Source organism: Aulonocara stuartgranti (genome assembly GCF_965226115.1).
Source record: "Aulonocara stuartgranti genome assembly, chromosome: 10".
Classification (NCBI taxonomy): domain Eukaryota; kingdom Metazoa; phylum Chordata; class Actinopteri; order Cichliformes; family Cichlidae; genus Aulonocara; species Aulonocara stuartgranti.
Genome location: NC_138946.1, coordinates 3,650,521 through 3,674,101, shown reverse-complemented (window position 1 = coordinate 3,674,101; position 23,581 = coordinate 3,650,521). Strand labels below are relative to the sequence as shown.

General features: G+C 41.3%; 1 protein-coding gene across 6 annotated transcripts in view; it reads left to right on the top strand.

Moving 5' to 3' along the window:
• sgcd (sarcoglycan, delta (dystrophin-associated glycoprotein)) overlaps positions 1-23,581 on the top strand; it is a 350,931-nt gene that overhangs the window by 230,266 nt on the left and 97,084 nt on the right. For all 6 annotated transcript variants that reach the window (XR_014279371.1, XM_082549730.1, XM_082549729.1 and 3 more), the window contains one exon: positions 10,834-10,935. Coding sequence is in view for 5 of the 6 variants with exons in the window: in XM_082549730.1 (XP_082405856.1) it covers positions 10,834-10,935 (102 nt within the window). In the remaining variant the exon portion in view is untranslated. The remainder of the gene's footprint in view (positions 1-10,833; positions 10,936-23,581) is intronic.

Sequence of the window (23,581 nt, the reverse complement as noted above, 5' to 3'; positions counted from 1 at the left end):
TCAAACTGCTTCAAACCAATCTGAAGGCAACAATAACTCAAATAATGAACTCATTACAGCAAAGACGTAGAAAGGGAACCATCAACCCACAACACATCAGACCTATGAGCAGATGGTTTACAGCAGCAGGAGACCTGAATGGTTTCTACCTATATCAACAAAGAACAGGAAACGTGGGCTACAGTTCACACGGCTTCACCAAACCTGGAAGAAGTATTGCTTGGTCTGATGAATCTCAATTTCTGCAGCAACATTCAGATGGTAGGGTCAGAATGTGGTGTAAACAACACGAAGCATGCAAGGACTGTGTGGTGCCATCAAGAGGAATGTTTCCAACACCTTGTTAGATCTTTGCCAAAAAGATTAAAGGCAGTTCTGAAAGCAAAAGGGAGTCAACCCAGTAGTAGTACTGATAGAAGTGTAGCTGGCATCCTCTGCCTACAATCTATCAAGCCATTCCCTCAACTGCTTTTCTAATTCAGGGTCCTGGGGGTGGCTGGAAGCTATCCCAGATGCTGGGTACACCAGGACAGGTTACAGTGCATCGCAGGGCTAGTTCAGAGAGACGAATGACTATTCATGTTCATACCTGCCGATGTAGAATTACCAAATAATTTAAGTGTATCCAGTTTAAAACCTCAGGCTCTAAATGGAGAATTCAACTGAAGTATTAGTGGAGACAAAGAACATACCACACCAAATGTAGTGAGGTTACATTTAGCCAAAAATATTTTAAAAAGCCTCTTTGTTGGAGCTTAGTTAGATCCAGTTACACAAGTTCTGTCTTACTGGGTTGTTGTTTGTCACTGACTTCTGATCCTGTTTGTAGGCAGAGGAGAGCACTTACTGTAGACATGTACAGGACAAGTGTTTCTGTATTTCACAGCTCCTGATGTTTGCTCGTCACACTCTGTGAGAATAAAAGAAGAGTTTATATTTTCTGTTTATTGAAAACAGAAAAATAAAGTATCCACCTACATTAACGTACCCTCTGGCAATGCATCTTATCGTCTTTATTATGGGCCTAGTTTTCTTCAAGTGTAGCACTGAACTGTGCAGCACTTGATCCCAGAATAACTTGTCCTGTGTAGGAGTATTCAAACGCAGCTTTTACTTTTAAGCATGCAGAAGTGTGATTAGCTCGGTGGTATACAAAAAGTCTCGCTCCTTGTAGTATTTCCCCCAGAGACGGCTATATTTGCTTTAGCCTCGGGTGGTGGCTTGATGCATATCGATGCAGACGCTCAATAATAGGCCAAGAGCTCCACATTATTGACAGCAGCGACTACTGGCTCTTTGAAGACATCTGCTTCGGTGAAGGAGAAGCAGGAGCACGACAGACAGAGAGAGATGGTGTGGATAGAGAAATAGGATACAGATAAGAGGACAGATATGAGCAGAGAGAAGATCCAGTGTTACATCAGTCTTTATATGTGCCTGTTCTCCTCGCTGCTCCTCTCCCCCTTCCTTGTCATCAACCCCTCTCTGTCTCAGCTGTAGCACACAGCTGGGCCAAATAAATCTGGAGAATAAGAGAGGCACAAATGTTATTTGCAAGACAGACATTTCTTCCTGCGCTTATACACCAACACAGGTCCAGGTAAACAGAGAAGCCATGGCTATAGCACACATTCTCAATGAAACAAGTAAACACGCACGAAAAACAATATATTCTCAATAACTATCAGGCTTATGGGGAGGTGACAGTGGAGGGAATGCCGGGCTGAGTGGAGATCAGTTTAGTCCTTATTGCAGCAAATGCTGTGGAGAGAGAAAGGAGCAAAGAGCAAAAAAAGGGATTATGATAAGGAGTCCTGGACACGGAGGGAGCTCGGTATATGTCTGATGAGTTATATACCAAGCTGTCATGGCCTCACAAATGTAAGGGAAATAAGACACAAGCTAAGAGCTAAAGGCTGCCACCGACAGTTTAAACAGCATAAATTGATGGGCAGGTTTATCTGAAATGTAGGCAAATATTCCTGCAGCTCACCTGGTTTAACTTCTGAGAACACTGATTCGATGTTATGATTGAGAGGTTTGATTTTACTCTTCCTACATTTTATACTTACATGATTTTTAAATAACAAATGTTTTACAAAGAGAAAAAAAGTGAAGTGTGTGAAGTTGAACCCATTCAGCAGCTAATCTTAACACCAGTTCTGCCAAATCTCACATTTCGTTTAGTTGTTTTAGTCTTCTCAGGGATCCTGCTGCCTCTGCAAGCTGCTTTGTAACCCAACCCCAGCTTTCACTCTTAATGACGTGCACTCTTTTTCAATAAGAGACCTGCAGTGTAAAAGGGGGAAAAAATCTGTAGTCTGGATGCCAGAAAAATAGAAATAAGTTACTAAAATTAATGTTAACGTTAACATCACAACCCTAATCAACGTTAGCTGTCTGTTATTTTTTAAATAAAAGATTTTTTTACGCACGAAAACAATGAAATTACCTATAAATGTGGTCAAACACTGCTACAATGCAAATGTACTGTTGTTAACTGCACTCTGCTGTTAATTTGTGATCATAGCTGAAATATGGCTTTTGACATCTAACTTAGAAAGAAAGAAAGCTTATTACTATAATGAGTTTTTACATAAAAGTTAGATAAAAATGTCATATTTATTAAATCTTACTGTTAAAATGGTATTACTATATATAAATTTAATCAATTTACCTTTTTAAAAATCTCCAGAAACTCCTGATCACAGTTACAGTATACCATTGATTATAGATTGCATCAAATACAGGCGAGTGGTGGCTTTCAGACCCCAGAGAAGCAAAATGCATTGACCCAACAGCGTGTAGTGGCTTTGGATTTGGCAATAATGGTTGCTGATGGTAACGTTGCTGTCGAGCTGCTTGTGGTCTTTTGAGAATAAAGTAGGACTGGCAGATCCTCCCATGGATGACAGGCTTGTTTATTGGGCATAAAATTGCTCACAAAATGCCGATCTACTGCCAAAATATTAACATGTTACTGTGTCAAAAGCTTCTCCTAAACTGGTGCTATCCACTGAGTATCTTGAATTCTCTCCATTTGATTTGGAAACGGTGCATTAGAAATGCATTCCATGTTGCTGGCACATGGAGCCGATCATTGTTTTACTGAAGTTTTGCTTTAATTACATAGTTTTTGCTGCACATTCCCCAAAAAGTTACTGATGACCAAGAGCCGTGAACATGGAGAGCATATTTTGGTTGGCTTCAGGGTAATGACTTCATGATGGAAGTAAAAATATCTGGACACTGAATAAAAAAAATAAGCAGTTGTACTGTGAAGGCTGTTGGTGCAAATCAAATCAAATCAAATCACTTTTTATTGTCACATCACATGTGCAGGCACACTGGCACAGCACATGCGAGTGAAATTCTTGTGTGCGAGCCCCACAAGCAACAGAGATGTGCAAACACAACAACACAAACGAGCAAAATACAAGAATGGCCAACCTGAAACTAATAAATATATGTACAATATATAATAGTGTATGCATTTCTGGATGTGTATACTAAATATTTTCCTACGTGTGTGTGTGTATACACATTTTTACAAATTAAATAGTAAAAAAATAATAATAATAATAATAAAATATATAAATATACAGAGTTGAATATGTGCAAAACAAGTGGCATTTATATACAGTGTGGAGTGCATAATGTTGAAGTTCCAGTAGTGAAGCTGAGGTGTCTATGACGTGTTCAGCAGTCTGATGGCCTAATGGAAGAAGCTGTCTCTCAGTCTGCTGGTACGGGACCGGATGCTGCAGAACCTCCTTCCTGATGGAAGCAGTCTGAACAGTTTATGGCTGGGGTGACTGGAGTCCTTGATGATCCTCCCCGCTTTCCTCAGGCACCGCTTCCTGTAGATGTCTTGGAGGGAGGGAAGCTCACCTCCAATTATCCGTTCAGAGCACCGCACTACTCGCTGGAGAGCTTTGCAGTTGTAGGCGGTGCTGTTGCCATACCAGGTGGTGATGCATCCAGTGAGGATGCTCTCAATGGCACAGCGATAGAAGGTCCTGAGGATGCGGGGGCTCATGCCGAATCTTTTCAGTCTCCTGAGAAAGAAGAGGCGCTGCTGCGCCTTCTTCACTGTTTTGTTTGTGTGTACTGACCACGTAAGATCCTCAGCCAGGTGTACGCCAAGGAACCGGAAGCTGCTCACTCTCTCCACAGCAGCGCCGTTGATGGTGATGGGGGTGTGTACTTCTCTGCACCTCCGGAAGTCCACTATCAACTCCTTTGTCTTTGCGACGTTGAGGGTGAGATGGTTGTCTTGACACCAGTGGGTCAGGGCGCTGACCTCCTCCCTGTAAGCCGTCTCATCACCGTTGGTGATAAGACCCACCACTGTAGTGTCGTCCGCAAACTTCACAATGATGTTGGAGCTGTTAGTGGCTGTGCAGTCGTAGGTGTAGAGTGAGTACAGGAGAGGGCTCAGTACACACCCCTGTGGAGCACCAGTGTTCAGTGTGATGGGGGATGAGGTGATGCTGCCCAGTCTGACCACCTGGCGTCTGTCTGCACATTAAATAGCATTTAAATAGTCAACAGCAGCAGCTCTGAGATAAAATTATAGATGCTGAGTACTCTTAGTGATATTCTCAGTGTTGTTGAACAGTTTAGGCGTTATTGTCAAAGCAACGGCTGCCGTCTGAATCATGTCATAATCTGCTCTGTTCGTTTGGCTCTGACAGCAGGCTACTTTAGATTTCATGCCGCCTGAGTAGCAGCACCTTTCAGTTCAAGCGGCAGACAAGGAGGGACAGAGGTGAAGAGAATGAATGGATGTAATGGAAGAAAATGTATTATTGCTGTTCAAGTAGAAATATCGAGTGACAGTAAAAATAAAAGAGTGGCAGGCAGGGGCCAGGAAAAACCACGTAGCCAGAGGTATCTAAAAGTGACAACAGGATGATCAGCACGGGGCCTGAGCAAGGGGCAGGATTGCAAGAAGATGATTAATGTCAAACTGCGAATCGCAACGAAGAAGAGAACAATGGGAGACGAGGGTAGAGGGTAGGAGAGAAGAGGTAAGAAGGCACACCTGAGTGTTCAGAGGCCTCTGTCCTGGTCAGAGCCATCCTGAATTATTCATGGCTCGCTGTGCCGGCTGCAGTGCACTGCTCACTGCAGAGAATAAAAAAGGAAAAGGTGAGGCGAGTCGAACTGCAGTTTTTCAGAAAGGTGAAGAATTAGATTTCAACTTCCATCTTATAGAAAGAATGATGTCACATCGAACATGGCTGCACAGATAACCACCTGAGTCACCTCGTCAGTGTGGCTTCATATATCCAAAAATACGTCTGAAATTTAAATTGTTGCTTTTGTCCTGCAGTCCTTGTATCACAGCTATGACAGCTTGGAGTCTTTCACTCATAATGTGAACCATTAAAACTGCTTGGTTAAAACAGTGGCAGCAGGGAGACTTTGTCATTTGCAGAATACCTTTTGTTCTTTGAAAGAACAAAAGCAGAGTCACGAACACAGACTGAGGATTTTGTGTCTCTTGTTCCCCCTGAAAGAGTCGAGACGAGGTTACGTTCAAAGTTATTTCCTTGAATCCTGAAGTGTGGGTAGTGCATATGCTATGGATACTATATAAAGCATGTATTTCACATTTAGAAGCAGCCAATGTGGTGTAGTGTAGAATAAAAAGGAACTGATTTCAAACTCAGCCCAGCTTTTAGTCTCTCTGTGGTGCTGAGACAGTTAAACTCTGATAGCAAACTAATACATAAACGTACTCATATTAAACGGTTTGTTTAGCGACCCCTATCTCCCTCTGCAGCTGTAATGATTCTGATACTGTGTCTAACTGGGATACTTCTCTTTGGACATGTTCACATAGTACATGTTACTGCATACTTCCTTGTATAGGGTGTGAATTTTAATAGACCCATGCTGTGATGATATAACAGGGCTTACCAGCACTAGCTGCCACATTTTATCAACTTTTATAACTTATTTAGCCTTAGACTGCACATAGTGTCCAATTCTTCTTTACTTAATACAAGAATTGAATATGCATAAATGCTAAACTATGTCACAACACCAAGTTGTAACCTCAGTGTCTACAAATGATAGCTGTTAACTAGCCAAACAGCTAACATTAGCACTTTGTGGCAACTGTTGTTTGATTTGGGGCTATGCAAATACAACTAAACTGAATTACACAAAATTTGTGTTGTATCCAATCTTCCCACAAGATTAATTTATGTTCTCAACATAACGTATATAAAAGAAGGAAATCACATGTGTAGAAATCTTCCAGCTTTGCTCAACCTCATTGAAACCAGGTTGTGGAATCAGGGGCCACTGTATGCTTGGTAAACACTTACTGCTTCATCCCCCTTTCTGACTGTATTAGGGACTATAATTCACAAAATAAACAGATTTTTATATAATAAGTCTTAAAACAAGCAATTGAACTGGTCAGGAAAATGTTTACTGCGCATTAAGAGCAACGGCCATTTTCCCATAGACCCCAATACCACAGGCGTTGCCCCCTGGTGGTCACATAAAAAGAAAAATGAAGGTTTCAGGCACATCCATATCACTTATCTACGGAGCCCCTCTGATGATTAATAGTTAGGCGTGGGGGGCTTTGATGGTAAACCGGAAATATATCAGAATAATAGAGTTCATAAAATTATTTTTCCTCAGGCTCAACCACTTGAATGAGACTGGATCATAACCAAAAACCAAAGTTAGAGAAATGCACAAAACTCAGGTATAACCTTACTCATTACACCCCTGGTGGTGAGTAACACTGCCATCAGTATGATTACTGGCTCTTGAATGGACTTTACATTCATTTCTGATGAAGCTGAAAAGTCCATGAGAGTCAGTTTATTTTATTATTTTATCCCATAATTAAGTTTGGATTTTTCTGAACCTCAACATTCAACCATTGTGTTTGAAAGAAGCAAATCCATGTAAGTTGTTTATCTAAATGTCGGCCTACTGAGAAAGAGCGTATTCTGATATCTCAGCAGAGGAGAAAATGTATGAAATGCAGAAACAGAGATTCTGAACTGTCTGAAGCACAACATTTTTAAGCTTTATGCATCTTCAGGGATTTTAAACCTTCCGCTGGGCCGAACCCCTGCTGGACATTTCAGTAAACATGCATCGCATGAATCTCTGGTTACCTCTTTCTTAGAGTACCTGTGCTCCTGAAAAATGTAGAAGACGGAAAATAAACACATCTTATTTCTTACCGTTGGCTTTCGTCATCAAAGTTTCAGAAATTGAGTTTAAATGACATCTGTGGGCCTTCGCTAACGGCCCCGCTGATTTCCACCAGGGGATAATTCGCAGTCGTGACACGTCCAGGACTCACCTCTTCGTTTCTGCAGCGGTGCCAGAATTTTAATACGTTTTGCACAGCGGGGGGACGGATTACATGGAGGAGGCTTGCAAACCATCCTCAGTTACTTTGGGATTTCAAGGGTCCTGATCTCCATTTGCTCGTTGGAACCGGGGATCAAAAGACGGAGGGAAAACAAAAAGAAGAGTCTTTGCAGAAGGAGATCACATGAGCAGATAGCTGGCTTTTTTCTCTTTTCTTTATTTCACTATCACACTGACGCCTCTTATCTGGAGACAATCCAGTGAGTAATCTCATATAATCTATATAATGACTGGATGGAAAGTGAAGGGTCAGCTGAGCCGGTTGTGTTTGAATCAAAGCAGCTCAATAGCAGATCTCTCACCAAATCTCCTCTTATCTTCAATGGTTAATATCCTTTGGTCTCTGCTTTGTAGACAGGCGGAGGCAACAGAAGCCTCTGTAACCCGGCTGGAATACCTTCGAATGATTGGCAACTTCTGTTGTATTTATAACAATCTGACGGAAGGAGAACGATGAACTGTAACAGATGTGGTTTCGTTTCAGATACCTTGACAGTATTTTGTGCTCCTTCGAAGCACTTGAGAATTTGCTTTGTGACTAATTTCTTGTAATTTCACTTTTGCAGATATGTTTGCACAGATTCTGTTGAGAATGTAAAGTATTTGCCCTGTGCCACCTTAACTTGCTTAATTTCCCAATCAGGTGTTTCGTATCCATGAGCATTTGTGGGTGCAGGTTTCGTAAATGGACTTCGAGAGTGGGACAATCTGAACTTGTTTCTTGGATCCTGAAAGAGTCGACACTAAAACGAATTTTTACTCTGGATTGGCGAGTTTTAGTTTAAGATTTCCATTAGCTTGTTATTTAAAGAAGTCAGACTTCCCTCTGTAATACTTTGGTATTGAACATTCTTTCTTGTGTTCTCCACACATTCAATTCCATTTTATTTATATAGCATCAAATCACAACAACAGTCGCCTCAAGGTGTTTTATACTGTAAGGTAGACCCTAGAATAATACATACAGAGAAAAACCCAACAATCATATGACCCCCTATGAGCAAGCACTTTGGCGACAGTGGGAAAGAAAAACTCTCTTTTAACAGGAAGAAACCTCCAGCAGAACCAGGCTCAGGAAGGGGCGGGGCCATCTGCTGCGACTGGTTGGGGTGACAGAAGCAGCAGGTGTTCAGTTGCTGGCGACTCCACACGTGCTGTCGTTAAGTTAAGAATCTCTCACCACTGGTTTAGGAAGGAGCTTTGCAGTAATTGCACAACTGTTAATGAGTTTATGTTTGTGGCTTCCAGAAAGATTTTGCACATGTAGTCCTACAGCATCACTGCGTAACGCTGCATTCAAACTATCGCAGCGATGTCAAACTCATTTAAGTGGTGAGACACGTGCAGCTCGCTTTGATCCACTTTAAGTGGACGGGACAAGTGAAACTCCCCTCGCTGTCTTCTGTCTGTCTTTAACTACACATTTAGTATCTCTGCAATATCTTAATATAAGAAAACAAAATGCAGTTTCAACTGTGGGTCTTTGTTTAGGAAGGTTTGAAGCCTGATCTTAAAAGTAGAGATAGTGTCTGTCTCCTGAATCCAAACTGGAAGCTGGTTCCACAGAAGAGGGGCCTGAAAACTGAAGGCTCTGCCTCCCATTCTACTTTTAAATACTCTAGGAACAACAAGTAGGCCTGCAGAGCGAGAGCGAAGTGCTCTAATGAGGTGATATGGTACTACAAGGTCATTACGATAAGATGTGACCTGATTATTTAAGACATTCACACAAACACAAACAATCTATTTTAACAAAGTCATATTTTAAATGCACATAAACTAGACTCATTTGGCTTTCACTGTTCCCTGACTCTACTAGAGCAACTTTACATGCAAAAAGTTTGAGGTTTTGGTGCAGCACTTTCTTACATTGTGCTTAGCAACAACCTCCAGCACTCGCCAACCGGATGACCGGGGGTTGCCAGGTGTTCACCGGCTGCTCTGTAGACCTGTGGGACTGATGCGTACCATTTAACCAACCACATTAAGATGAAATTTTACAACATGAATGTTTATCTCCTGTTTTCAAAGCCTGCTTATAGAGTCTGTGCTTTGCTTGTAATGTGGTCAAAGTTGTCTTGCCAACTCGCGAATCAAATTTGACTCTATTCACCTTCAATTTTTTAAACTTGTGTTTTAAATATAAGTTCTGTAAGAGCACTGCAGTGCACAGTGTGCAGCTGTATTTTGGGCGATTTGTGACTGTCTTTCCTACACTGAAGAACCAGATCACACACCAGTCTCCGATAAAACCGATAGGTTAATGTGTTTTCTGACCATCTGAATTTTAAAAGTGTTTGTCTCTGCTATTTCCTGGCATAAACTTAATATTTCTGGCACAATATTGGATGCAAATCACAGAATCCTGCTTTGAAATGGAAATATCCCTCATGTCATTTGCATATTCAGTTCTTCGAGGCATTCTGGTCAGTTTGCATTGGCTGCAGTTACATACTGAACACCCTTTTGCTGTAAATATCTAAACAAACTGCTCAATTGTATGTATGAATTCTGCACATCATGTTAGCCTATGGCTTAGTTTGTATTACTAATGCTGAAGTCAAGTCTCAACCAATATCACTGCATTAAAAAAAGATTAGAAGAGATTAGAGGAGCTGCTCACCCAGAGATACAGTTTAATTTGTCTAATATGCTCTGTGTACAGTATTTAGAGTTTGTATCTCTGTGAGTGTGAAACAAAATAACATCTTTCCTCGTACCATCAGGTGTGCATGTGATGTTTAATTTTTTCCCCTGCACGCAGCCATCTCGCCATATAGATAAATACCAGGTGCTTGTTATCAAGCTGCAGGTGTCAGAAATAAAGTGGCAGGTGTTGGACACACACAGCAACTCCTGTTCAAGGTTGAGCCCCATATTGGCACAGAATACACGGAGACAGCAGCCTGCAGAGGGTTAGCGCGTGTAAACGCTCAGACTCGATGTTTGGAACAAGAAGAAAATATACATAAAGGTTGAATTCATCGTGTTACCGTATCGTCTGTATGTCCTCCTTGAATCCTGTGAAGCTGTTTTTATGTAACTGCATGCAGACTCAGATGATTCTGGGAAAATGAGTCTGTTTCACCTTAGCTCGCACAGATCTGTGTTTTCCCATCATTTGGGGTTATTTTAATAAATGCAGATCTAGAAAGTGAACCCTGGGCTTTGCATATATAATCACAAATATTACACTTTCATGTTAAATGAGTGCAAAGTGCTGTTTGTTGATACCAGACTGTCAAGCAGTAATTGTTGCAGTGATTGTGCTCCAGCAGCATCAACACTTTATTCATTTGAAATTCACATCTGTGATCTGTATTTGCTGTAATGCAATTTGGCTGGATGTAGAAATAAAAATAACATATGTATGTGAAGATAATGTCCTAATTGAGAGCGTGTCTGTCTCCTGCACAGGATGGGATGGGAAACCTCAGAATAACAGAGAAGGGCCTGAAACTGGAGGGGGACTCTGAGTTCCTCCAACCCCTCTATGCCAAAGAAATCCAGTCCAAACCAGTAAGTGACTCGCATGAATGCACACCTTACTTGGTACATACTGTACTGCACACATCCATCCTGCAATTTGACCCTTTTTTAAACATGGATTAGGCTACGGAACATTTGTGCCTTCAGTAAGCTGTTAAACTGGAAGCTTTGTCATTCAGACATGGGTGACTTTGCTATTAATGGTCCTTACAGCTACATTCATGCACACCATTTAAGAGCCATGAAAAAGGCAGTGGTATGAGCACAATATTTATCTTCTAACATGGGAGTCTACACAGTAAAGCAAGTGAGTACATCCTTGCTGTGACTGACGATGACAAGTGGTGCAGGAATTTTCCAAACCATTCCTTTAGGACAAGAAGCAATAATGATGAAAACACCGCAGTACACCTAGAACTGTAACATGGAAAGTTGTGCATGAAGTATTAGCAAAAAATGTTCTTCTTCAGAAAAATGTTCCCCATCAGCGTTAAATACATTAATATTACTGTTGCATATGTTTAAGCTTGAGCTCATTTTATATACTTAATTCTGTTTAATATTCTGTAAATCCTCCTCTACCTTCTCTACATCACACACTTTTAAAAAGGTGGGTAGCAAAACTAAACCCATCTGTTATGATGCTAAATCACTGAAGCTTGTTTAGCTAATCATTCTAGCTGTTTCGACACAAAGCACAGCAGATCTCAGAGTAGTGAAAGCTCAGCCAGCAGCTGGCTTCCCATCAGTTTACCATAGAGGTTTGTCCACAGTGCACATGCACAAACCACCACTCGTAAAACGGAGACAGCTACAGTTTCCTATAAGTACAAAACAAGTGATGCTTTTAGCTACAGTAGCCGACTGCAGCCAGTAAAGGATGGACGCAAACTGGTGAGGACATTTATGGCGTTACTGTCTAAGATGGAAGGAGATTGTTTTACCTTGACAACTATTACGTTGTGTCTATTTTTAGATTTGACAAGGCAAAAACAGTTTGCCTTGCTTGTCCTGTTAGAGCGCCATTGCTTTATATTCTTCCATTATGGCAAAATACTGTGAGTTACTGTATTTAGGTCTTGTGTTATCACCTTCAGTGTGACTTTGGCTCATTTTGTTATCCAAACCATCCAAAACAGTCAAACCTGGCCCTACAAATTCCCGTAGCACAGGGAGTCAGCGTATCCCACAGCAATGTGTGAAATGTGGTTAAATCACCATTTGAAATACTTTAAAATCAGCAGCAGCAGCTCATCGATACATTAGCACTTAGTCTTTTTTATCACTCATCACATGAACTAAAAACTGCTTTGCAAATTACCTTCTAGCAAAAATACAGTTTGTCTCATACTTTTTAGTGCGCTGTGAAACACTTGACTGATAATACTCGAAATGAGGTGAGATTGAGAAGGTGTGAAGTGTCTAATGATTGTAGGTGTGGTAGTGGGAATTTGAGCTTCCTACAGTGAGAATTAAGCATGTGAGACAATCCAGTTGGGACTCCGAGTGCTATCAACTCAGCTGCACGTACGACAAGCTGATTTCAGCAAATGTCTGAACCTAAAAAGAAATCCAAAACTATGTTAAAACAGGTTATGTTGAAGCAGGCGCGTGTTCTCAGAAGAGTAACCGATGATCTGACTTCCTTTTCCTTCCACATGTATTTGGGTCAGGTTATAATGCCAGCAGGCTAAAGCTCAGTAAATCTACTATTCGCATTCACGCCTCCTCTGGAATCCTGAAGCATTCTCAAGTCCCATAAGATATGGCTGTCAGCCACTGCATATCCTCTGAGTCTGACGTGTCCAAAACCTCGACATGAAGCGAATTCCTTTGAGCTTCATGAACAGAGCTCGTGGTTTGACCTTCTCTCTAACGCCTAAGTCTGTGTCTCACTGCCATATTTGAGGCCCCAGGTAACGAATATCATACTAATATAAATATATTTTATGGATATTAGCAATTTAACAGTTTATAACATATATAAGGGAACTCTTGTGTTTAGTAATAACACAAGACAAAGTCTGTGTGCCTCTAAGTTGGGATCAGGCCAGGTTACCATCAACTCATGTTGTGTGCTGCTAGGTCACAATTGGATTTTAATTCTCACTGATTTTTTTTTCTAACAATAAAACCGAACCACGTGTTATAACAAACCAAAAAGTCAAGCTGTCATCCTGTTAAATCGTGTTATATTGTAATATAAAACAATATTAGATTAGAATGAATGTTTCATGGCATCAGAGGGCTTCAGCAACAACAGGATCCAGTTTTATTTCCATTCATCCGTTTTCTTCTGCTAATCCAATTCAGGGTCATCAGACAGTTGGTGCCTACCCCAGCCTCCTACACTGTGGACAAGTTTCAAGGGAGACAGAAAACCATTCAAGCTCACATGTGGCCAATTTGGAATCACCAGTTAAACTAAAATGTTTGTCTTTGCACAGTGGCTCCTGTGGCTTCCACCCACAGTCCAAACTTCACACAGAATGCAATACATACATTCTTACCTTAAACTCATCCCCTTCATGCTCTTTGAATTCGATAACTTAATTAATAGTGATGCAGATAGATAAATACTTACTTGTAGCACGTCATTACACACACACGTTGGGGTGGGTTTTTCTCTTCGTAGCTCAGAGCTTTGGTGTTTAATATATTTATTATTTTCCACAATGGGGCAGCACGGTGGCACGGTGGTTAGCATAAATAAATAAATAAAGGTCATTCCTGAACCTATGTAGATGGTTGGTCAAAAAATATCAAAAAGGGTTTCCAGACTTTATTACATTTATTTACAGAGCCTCTCAAAACGAACCCAATTTTCTCTAATTTAAGATGAAATAAAACATCCTTAACCCAATGCGAAACTGTGGGCAGGGCTGCGTCCTTCCACTTCAAAAGTATTAGACGTCTTGCCAATAGTATAGAGAAGGCAATAAGTCTGAGAGTGACACTCTCATTCCAAATATGCATGACGAAGCCTCACAGACATCCGTCCAGAACAAGACCAAAACACATGGATCAAGGTGGCCTCTGCCAATTTACATCTTTCGCACGTTGGGTCAATCTGGGGATACATCTTTGCCAATTTCGATTTGCTGAGATGAACCCTGTGCACTATTTTAAACTGTAGAAGGCAATGTCTTGCACACACGTCGGACTAGTGAATATTACTTAAAACATTGCCCCAGTCTGCTTCAGCAATACAGATTCTAAGATCCTCTTCCCAGGATCGCTTAATTGCAGACATAGAAGAAGAACCCAGGCGCAAAATCAGAACAAGTATTGATGGTATGGCCTTTTTCTTAGCCGGGTTACAACACATAATGTCATCCATTACATCATTAGGGGGTAGAGCCTGAAAGAAAGTGTTGTATTTGTAGATACCTAAAAAAATGAGAGGGGGGTAAGTTGTATTTATTAGTCAGCTGTTCAAATGAGGCAAACGTGCCGTCAATGAGTAGTTCTTTTAAAGATCTCAGCCCTCGCCTCTGCCAGCCCTGAAATGTGGCATCAGACATTGAAGGGGGAAAAAACATAGTTGGAAGCTACTGGGCTGCCTAAGCAGATCTTCAGAAGATCAAAATGTTTTCTAAGAGCCTCCCAGACCGACAAGATGGAAATATCTGGAGTTAAATTAAATTCCAAAAAGTAGGTAATTTGATCCGAAATAAATTCTATAAAGTTTTCATCACTTAACAAAAGAGAGTTAAATCTCCACATCCGTTTAGGAGACTCCATACCGGGTATATGCAGTGTCGATATTAAGGGCGCATGGTCAGATATTACAATAGGCTGATAATCACATGACTTAACAAGAGAGGTTAGTTTGTTATCAGTAACAAAATAGTCAATTCTACTGTAGGTTTGAGCATTTGAAAAAAAGGAATATTGTCTGTCTTGTGGGTGTAAAAAACGCCAAATGTCCGAGATGCCGTAGGTTGAAAAAAAGGACTGTAAATAAGAAGCTGACTTTGTTGTCGAGTATCCAGTTCTTACAGACGATCTATCCATCAGGGTCCAAGCACAAAGTCACCACCCATAATAAGTAAATGGGTATTCAAACGAGGCAGGAGGCCGAGGACGCTAATATAAATATATATTTGCTAATGTAACATTAATATTAAAAATTGATCCGGTTACTATAACGCATCGTCCATTTAAATCAGCCAGAGAGAAGAAGGGGTAAAAGGAACCCTTTTATTTACCAATATTGCTACAAGCTCAGAGGTTTGGAAGCAAAACGTTCCAGTGTTCATTTCCACTTTTCAGACATAATTTTGGGAGATATTTGCAGACAGCAACATGAAGATGAGAAACACTTGAAGTGTTGTAAAGGCCGTCACTGCTTGGTTGTGTTGTTTGGTCGTTTTTTTCCATACTGCATCACATTTGGCCGCGGTGAAGTCACCCAAGACTTCAAACCTTAACAAAATCCAACTGGGTGAGGTATATTAAAAAAGGCATCACCCTCCCCGTGCAGTTGCTATGATACAGGAAGGGGTAAAATAATTTTTAGTGGCAGGCTGGAAACTGGTTTTTTTCATGGCTGGAGGAGCTGGTCCTTTTAACATAGAGGTCTATGAGGATTGAACTGGCCATTAGAGGAAATGCAGTTTTTGGCTTCGTTTTCAGCCTCAGGGAGGTTGTTGCCTGATCACGGTGAGCACGGTGTGGCTGTACTAGTGCAAATGTTTCAGACTTGCTGAGGAAACAAACAGGAGCAGCAAACACGTCAGTATTATCAGCACGTTTTCTCCCCGCGTTCTGCACTCAGCTACAGTTTCAGTGTTCCTGCAGTAGGATTTTTGGTGTTTACCAATCGAAATGCTGTCTGGCTGAGGTCCCCTGTTATGCTGGCTTTACAAATTAACATTCTGGGGTGCTTCCTGGTGTCCAAACAGCAACTACACGAGCATCCAGGCCTAGAAGATGTCAGAGAAATGGGAGAGATGGGCACAATAAAGCGATAGGGTCTCTCTCCCTTTGTCTTTTCTACTCTGGGAGCAATCATTGCTGTGGTGCAGGTAGTGGACAGATGGTCCGATAATGCAGAGGGGATACAGGAGCGAGTCAGAGAGCGGAGGAGAGCATATCAACAACGGAGATGGAGATGAGGAAGAAGGAGCAGCAGTAATAGAGACAGAAACAGCGAGACAGATGGAGGAGGACTGAATCAGAACACCAGCAAGCTTGCTTTGACAGGCGGTGTGCAGGAGACAGCCAAGTTCAACACCAACTCAAACAAACACACCGTGTTTGCAATGCAGTATCATAGCACTGTGGAATATTCAGAATAAAAGGGTTTCACTACTTGTCCAAGAAGCAGGAACAGGGGATAACAAATCCCCAGAGCATAAATTGGGCTCTGCATTCCCACATGTTCGTTAGGTGAAAGCCAAAGTTTGAACTCGTCTATCAGGATAGATGGCCGATAACTAGCAAAGCAGCTCATAAAATATGAATACCAGACCAGCGCTGAAAGTGCGGATCATGCCTTCTGCTCTTGTACCGTGAAGAGGGATGAACGTAAAAGCAGATTGAGAACAGAAAGGGCAAGTGGCAAGTAAAAGACGGGACATAATACAAAACAGCAGAGCTTAAGGGGACAGAGAGAGGGATGGATGACTGAGCAAAGGATATGAGAGGAATAATGATAACCAGGAGGAGGCGATGGGAAAAGACCAGTACACAGTCGGCCAGGAGTGGGTAAACAACAACCGCTAAATAAAAATTTAGCAGTCCGCTCTGTATTTCCCAACGCTCCTCTTCCTGCTTCCTTTTATGCTTCGCTTGTCTAAGTGAAGTTACCGTTGTTATCAAAGTGCGACAGAAAGCTGCTGTAAGACGTGTCTCTGTCAGCAGGTCCTCAGTGCCTTCTTTGTTGTGTTTAAAGTGAAGGGGAAACAAGTTGGCTGCTCCGCATTTGCATAGAGTTCAAGTTCAAGCTATTTTATTCAAATCAGGGGCGTCAAGTGCAGACATAATTCTTCTGGCAACTAATTGTACAAAACTTTTAATCTAACCATCGTTAGCTGCTTCGGGGCTGACATAAGAGGAGACTTCCAGAAGAGCTGCCATCAGTCAGGCCGTTAGAACCATCGGTAAATCGGTTGGCACTAAAGATTCTCGAGTACTTTAATCTAGAAGGTTAAAACGCATTTAACTCGTCACCCTCAGGTTAGCAGGTTTCGGTCATATTTCAGCCATATTTGTAGAGCCAAATGATATCAGAGGTTAGCGAGGGTGGTCTCTGTCTCTGCAGAGACCACCCTCTATCCTGGGAAAACCAGAATCTTTTCTAGTGGGCATCAGGTTTTTATAGATACATACTGAGGCGTAAAAATCCATCATTAACCCTTTAAACCCTCAAACATTAAATATCTAATGTAGCAGCAGAGAGTCACTCTTGTGCATTTTCCAGTAAATCAAAATAAATGTTGACTTAAGTTAAAGTATCTCTGTGAACTGTCTAAATGTCTTTCTATGGTGACCGAAGCACACTGACAGACACACATGCTTCTCTCAGTCACTGACATTTACTAATTAATACAACTGTTGTGTTAAGGCAACTAATAATGACGTGTGTCTCTTATGAGCTCGTTCCTGATCAACCTTTAAATGCAGACTGTCAGAAATTCTCAGAAAGCGTTGGATTGGTTCTGTGTCGACCTGTTTTTATGACTTGTGGTTATGTGCATGTAAAGATAAGTGAGCTCTAACAAAGTGCACGTAGAAGGTGTGTAGGACCTGCATTTTCCAAATCAAAGGTGTTTATACCTCGTCCACGTTAACTGCTTTCAGATCTGAGCTTTACCAAAGAAAAGTTTGATGTCTCAGGAACACTTAGTATGAGAACAAAAAACCAATGTGATGGTTTGGTTGGAGGACAAGAACCGATCCTGAATATCAAAAGGACAAAACTGAAATAAACCAGATATTTTTAGAATATTTACAAATGTTATGACCCAGTGATGTGTTTGTTGGTGTTGTGCCTCCCACCGGAGGATGGTGGCGGTATTTTCCCTTTTTTCTCTCCTAGGAGGTGGACACCTGGGCGTGGCTGCTAGGTATCTGGGTGGAGTCTCTACACACCTTCCGACTGGATAATTGATGGACCACCTCCAGTACTTAACGTCCGGATGACAGTCACCTGGGAGTGCTGTTTGGAACCCCGTTGACTCGGTCACAGAGTTGTGTGTTGTGTCATTGTAGTGCAGGCTGGAGTATTCACGTGTACCTCTAGCCTTGCCATGTAAATAATTGTAAATAAGTTAACCAGTGGCGGTCACTTTTTTTGTTCCTTTGTTGTATAACTTTCACTGTCGCAGCCTAGTAGGCGTGAGAAGCCGTTTTCTTTTGTTGAACAAGTTTTCTCCTGTTTTTCGTTAGATAGTTAGGTAAGTGACTTGTCTTTTGTTTTGGCTTCTTTTTATTTTGGTGTAGGGAAGACTAGGGATTGTTTTATAGGGAGTTTTGTTTATTGTTTTGGCATTGCTCACTGCTGATAAAAATAAATGGCTGCTTAAATACTTAAAAAAGGTGTCGTTGTTGGGGTTTGTGCGTGGGTGGGAAGTGAGTGGGGCAACTATTTGTTACGTTTATTTACTTGCCGGGACCAGAACGTAACACAAATATGGTGTCTTTTAAAAACGATAACTGAGTAACTAAGCTCATAGATTAGTCAACCGTCCAGACCTATTCAGTCACTGCTCATCTCCTGCATCTTGAAATTACCTTTGAGCTCTTCAAAGTGAGCCTCGACACTGTGGATTTATTTTCATTCAACCCAAATTTCCAAAATCAGCCAATGTTTTACTCCGGACATATTGGTTCTTTGGCCCATCTCACCGAGATTTAATTCAACCCCCGGAGCAGCTCTGCCACCAAGAAACATTTCTATAACCAACTGTAATTCACACATCTCTCTTCTGGTCTCTCGCCTAACTCCTCTCTCCCTTCTTATTTTATTTTTTATTTATTTTTCCCTCCAAATTCCTCTCTGTGTGAGAGGCATCCTGCTGGGAGTAATATGGTCTGTTCCATTAGTAACAAAGAGAAGAGGGAGACCGAGCGGATCAAAGGCACCGCACTGCAATGAACTAAACACGTGTAGTGTACACAAACAGCCCTGAAGGACTCCTGCTGTAGCCTCTCTGAGGCATCTCAGGGGAAAAAAACCCTACATGAAGATGGAACGATAAGCGACCTGCTGCTGGAACACGGTGATGATTTTAAAGCTCAGGACTCGCTGTTAACCAAGAATATTTGCTGCTGGCTAAACTCATCGATTAGTACTGGCATCTGCTGTGTACTGCCATAGAAGTAATAAGAAATGTCTGAATAGTTATGTCAGTATTCATAACCTAAAATCAGTGTGGCTGCTATGTACCCAAGGAAATCACAGCTCCATGGTTTGGTCCAGATTAAAATATCTGAACTGTTGGAGGACTTTCCAAAGAAATTAGTTTAAGTGTGTCTGGCTCCACATACTGAGCTACATTAAGTTTCTTTGACAGGAAAACTCCAAGTTGGGAAGGACTGATTAATGGGAGAATCATAAAAGCATACATTAATAAAGAATTAGTTATCGGATTGATTTATATCTGTAAGCTTACTACCTGAATTCACGCCACAAATCCATCAGCATGTCTTCTGTGTGAGTTTAGTAGTGATGCAGGTCATTACAGCTACAGTAAGATGTGAGCAGTGAGGCATGCAGTGAAAAATTTGGACAGATCTCATCCATTAACTGCCTGGGTCACAATTCTGAGAGAAACTGAGGTTTCATGAACTAATGATGACCAAAAGCCATAAGCTGTGTAAAAAGGTCGGATGTAGCCACTGTAAAATCACCCATTGGTCTTTTTTGATCACAGTCGCTAACACCGAGCAATGACCACGACCAAAATTACTGCAGCCTTATGCAATGAGCTCACAGTGTTTGCTTTGAAGATGGGGAACGGGTGTGAAAATACTCTGCAAATACAGTTGCTGTCTTCAATGGAATTTTGCAGAAATAGAAAAATTAAACTGTTGAAAATTGCACATTTTTTGTTTTCTACATAAACAGAAATTTATATAAAGTTACTTAACCTAGTAACTAATTTTGTAAGTAACTTGCTTTTATATAGGAATGAAACCAGAATACAACAATATGCAGATGACACTGTAATCAGTTATGTTACAGAAGTCAGCCCAAGCTGGTCCTTGATTGTTTGGAGATGGGTTTCCTTCCACCAGTACATGTCCAGTACAATCAGCCTAGGCTGAGCGTGCTGCTCACTCAAACTCTGAGCAATCCTTTTGTTGCTGCAGCTACTTGTCTCTGTCTCTGCTATGACGTTTATACAGATTATACAGACCATGTGGAGTGTGATGTTGTGGGCCCAAAATGCAGACATGGAAAACAGGTGGGATTCAACGAAAGGCGAGCGGATTATTGAGGCTGTTGCGAAGTTGCGAAAAAAAGAGGGAAGTAAAACTACAAGCAAGTATCAATATTTGGAGAATTGACACAAGCGGACCTGTGTTAGCCGCCTGCAACCCTGAAATGGATAAGCTGAAGAGGATGGATGGATGGGACAAGAAACGCTGAGTGAAGAAATAAATGCTAACATAACCAGGAAATAAGATATTGAGACTAAATGCACCCAAAAAACATGAAGAAGTTATAAACACAGAAAACTAAGAATCCATCAGGAAATAAGTAAAAGTAGAGAGCCCACAGACTCAGAGTGACCGTTACCATGACGCTGACGTCCCAGTGACTGCTGAAGGTCGCCTGTGACAGAACCATCTACCAAACTGAAGCACGGATTTTTAATATAACATAGTCTGTTCAAAAGGCTCCAGCAGCACAAACACAGGCTCAGTTTAGTGACTGGAATTTGCAGCTCCAGCTACAAGTTAAAAAAAATAAATAAATTTCAGCCACTTTACATTTCTTACAAAGGGGGAAACTATCCATAGAGGCTGTTCCCATTTTTATATCAGATTGGCAACATGCATTTTTAGTGTGTATTTATACGTGGAAGTCTGTGAGGTTCGACTTGCTTTTGGAGCCAGCCTCAGCTAGCGCTCTAACATGAAGCATCCTCCAGGGCTGGAAAATCAAATCCAAACTGCAAACAGGCTGAAAACAAAAAAATACTCTAGGCAGTTCTATTAGTGATATATTATAATATATCTCTAGTGCTTAGTATTAATAATATATGAGCCAGTGATATAGTTAAAACATTGGTATCACTAGATTTGCATTCATAATAGCAGTAGGGATGACTGCTATCTCCAACTTTACATTCCACACAACATTAATATTCAGGAAATGTATGAATAATATATCGTGGACTCTCTCTCAGCTCCTCAAAAGTGATATTAAACAAGTGGATGCAGATTTGCAGGCAAAGCTTAGTTAAACTGATTCTGTACAAGCAGGACCTGCAGTGAGTTGCAGTGAGTTCTGCCAGTTTCAGACTGCAAAAAAACTACATGACATGGAAGACTGAGAAATAAGCGCCAGGGCTAGTCTATTTCCTGGAACATTGAGTATTTGTTTCCAGTGTTTCTGTATTCTAGTAGTGAGTCTTCCTTAGCACTGTGTGTTTCCATGTCCTGGACTTCTTGTTTAGTGTTTTTTTTTTCATTCAGTGTTCTCTTGGGTTGGTTTTCCTGTTTTACTTTGAAGATTTGTTTTCAGAAGTGGCCTGAAAAAGCCTAAAAGTGGAAAGATTTAAAAGCTAACGGTTTTATTTGAGCCATTGTTTAACTTTCCTGTCAGGAAAAGCCTGTGATTGGCAAGTGAGTAGTCTGTCATTTGTCCTTACCTTATCATAGCAAGTCCTGTCTGTATGGCTGATGAAACACAAAATGCATCATGTAGCATGATCTCTGTATGAGACACCATCTCTGTCACTGTCAAAGTCCTTCTAAAAGCAAATCTAAGCAGTTATCTTGGAAAGAATCCAGATGGTTATTTTGAAGTCTGCACTTAAATGAGGAACGAGCGCCATAAATTCAATTTCAGTGGTTACTGCAGCTCTGCACTCCAATTGAGTGTATAGAAATGCAGGTCAAATCTGATAAAAGCCCATTCAAAGGTTTGCACACTTTGACCCAAAATAAGGTTTAAAAATCACATTGTCATCCAATGAAGCCACTAACCGGATTCACATTATGGATGAGGGGAGCACAGTTGCTTCAGTCAGAGCCCAAGGAGCTCTGCGGGATGCTCCGGGAATGGTGGCAGCATTTTCCAGAGAATTCTTGACAACCTTCTCTTTGACCCTCTGATTGTTGCTACTGCTGCATCAGTGCAACATGATCAGCTAATAGAAAAAGGGCAGCTGTGATCTTTAGCATTTCTATTCAGGATTCTTGGAGTGCCGCGTCTCCTCCTTATATTTCTGGTCATTATTGTGACTCTTTATTAAAAATGCATTTAAGTGAAGCTCACTGTAAACACTGTTAAGTTTGCTATTGTGCCTCAGCATGCTGGGGAGTCTCTGCTCACTCTTTAGAGCTGTTCAGCTGGAGGCTATGAGGTTTTCCAGTACTTCAGCTTGTCTGGGAACACATGGTCACCTCCCGTTCGTCTTGTGTGTCTGGGTAGGCTTTCGCTCCGCTTTGCATTGAGCTGTCAGTAAAGAAACTCACTGCAGTTTTAAGGATGTTTAAGTGCATCCCAGTCAGATAGCTTCTAGTATCTTTCTGACTCAGAAGCACTTATAAACCTGGGCTCTGAGTGTTTTTGCACTGGTATCTGTTTCTCCTAACCAAAAATCTTTAGCAACTAGTAGAAAACTCTGGAAATAGTCAATAAATTCCCTTTTTTGAGGGGAAACTTTGAATTGCAGATACTTTATCTTCTTTGGAGTGAATTATCTCTTTCTTTCGACTAGTACGCACTGTTAAAAATTAATACATCTAACCTTACTGCCATGGCACCTCGGGGCAGCTGTGGTTCATAGTGGGTCATCCACTAATTGGAAGATCGGTGGTCTGATCTGTGGCTTCCTCCGACTGCATGTCGAAGGATCCTTGGGCAAAATACTGAACCCCAAGTTGGCCGTGATTCATCCATCAGAACGTGTGTTTGTGTGTGAATGTCGAAGCATGAGGCTTGTAGTACGAAAACTCTCTGAGTGCTCAATTTGGGTAGAAAAGCAGTATATAAGTACAGTCTGTTTACCTCAGGACACTGTTTTAAAACTACTTAAAAGTGCTTTACACACACACCTGGGCAATATTTGTCAAAGTGACATTCAGAAACGAGTCCACAGTTAATGCAACACAAAGTGTCAACTGTTCTCCAACTTATTAGTTTTACATTCAGTGCACACCTCATTGTTATTGTAATAAGTTCCTACTTGTGTATCATATATTGGATGTATTTACTGTGGGAACTTCAATAAGTTTGGCAAGAGCCATAATGTTATCTGTAATATACACACAAGGCATATCCCCTCCTCGGCTACGAGCGCAGCACAATGGTCAGGCCGTTATCTCTAATTAAGAAGTTGACTGAGGCATGAAGATTAGTCGGGCACAGAAAGCGCAGAGTGTCCAACGTGATCAGCATTACAGATTAATGCAGGGCACTCTGGGAAATGGAAGTTATCAAACGGAGCAGGAGGCTGAGTGCGGACAGTTATGGCGGTGTGTGTGTCTGAAG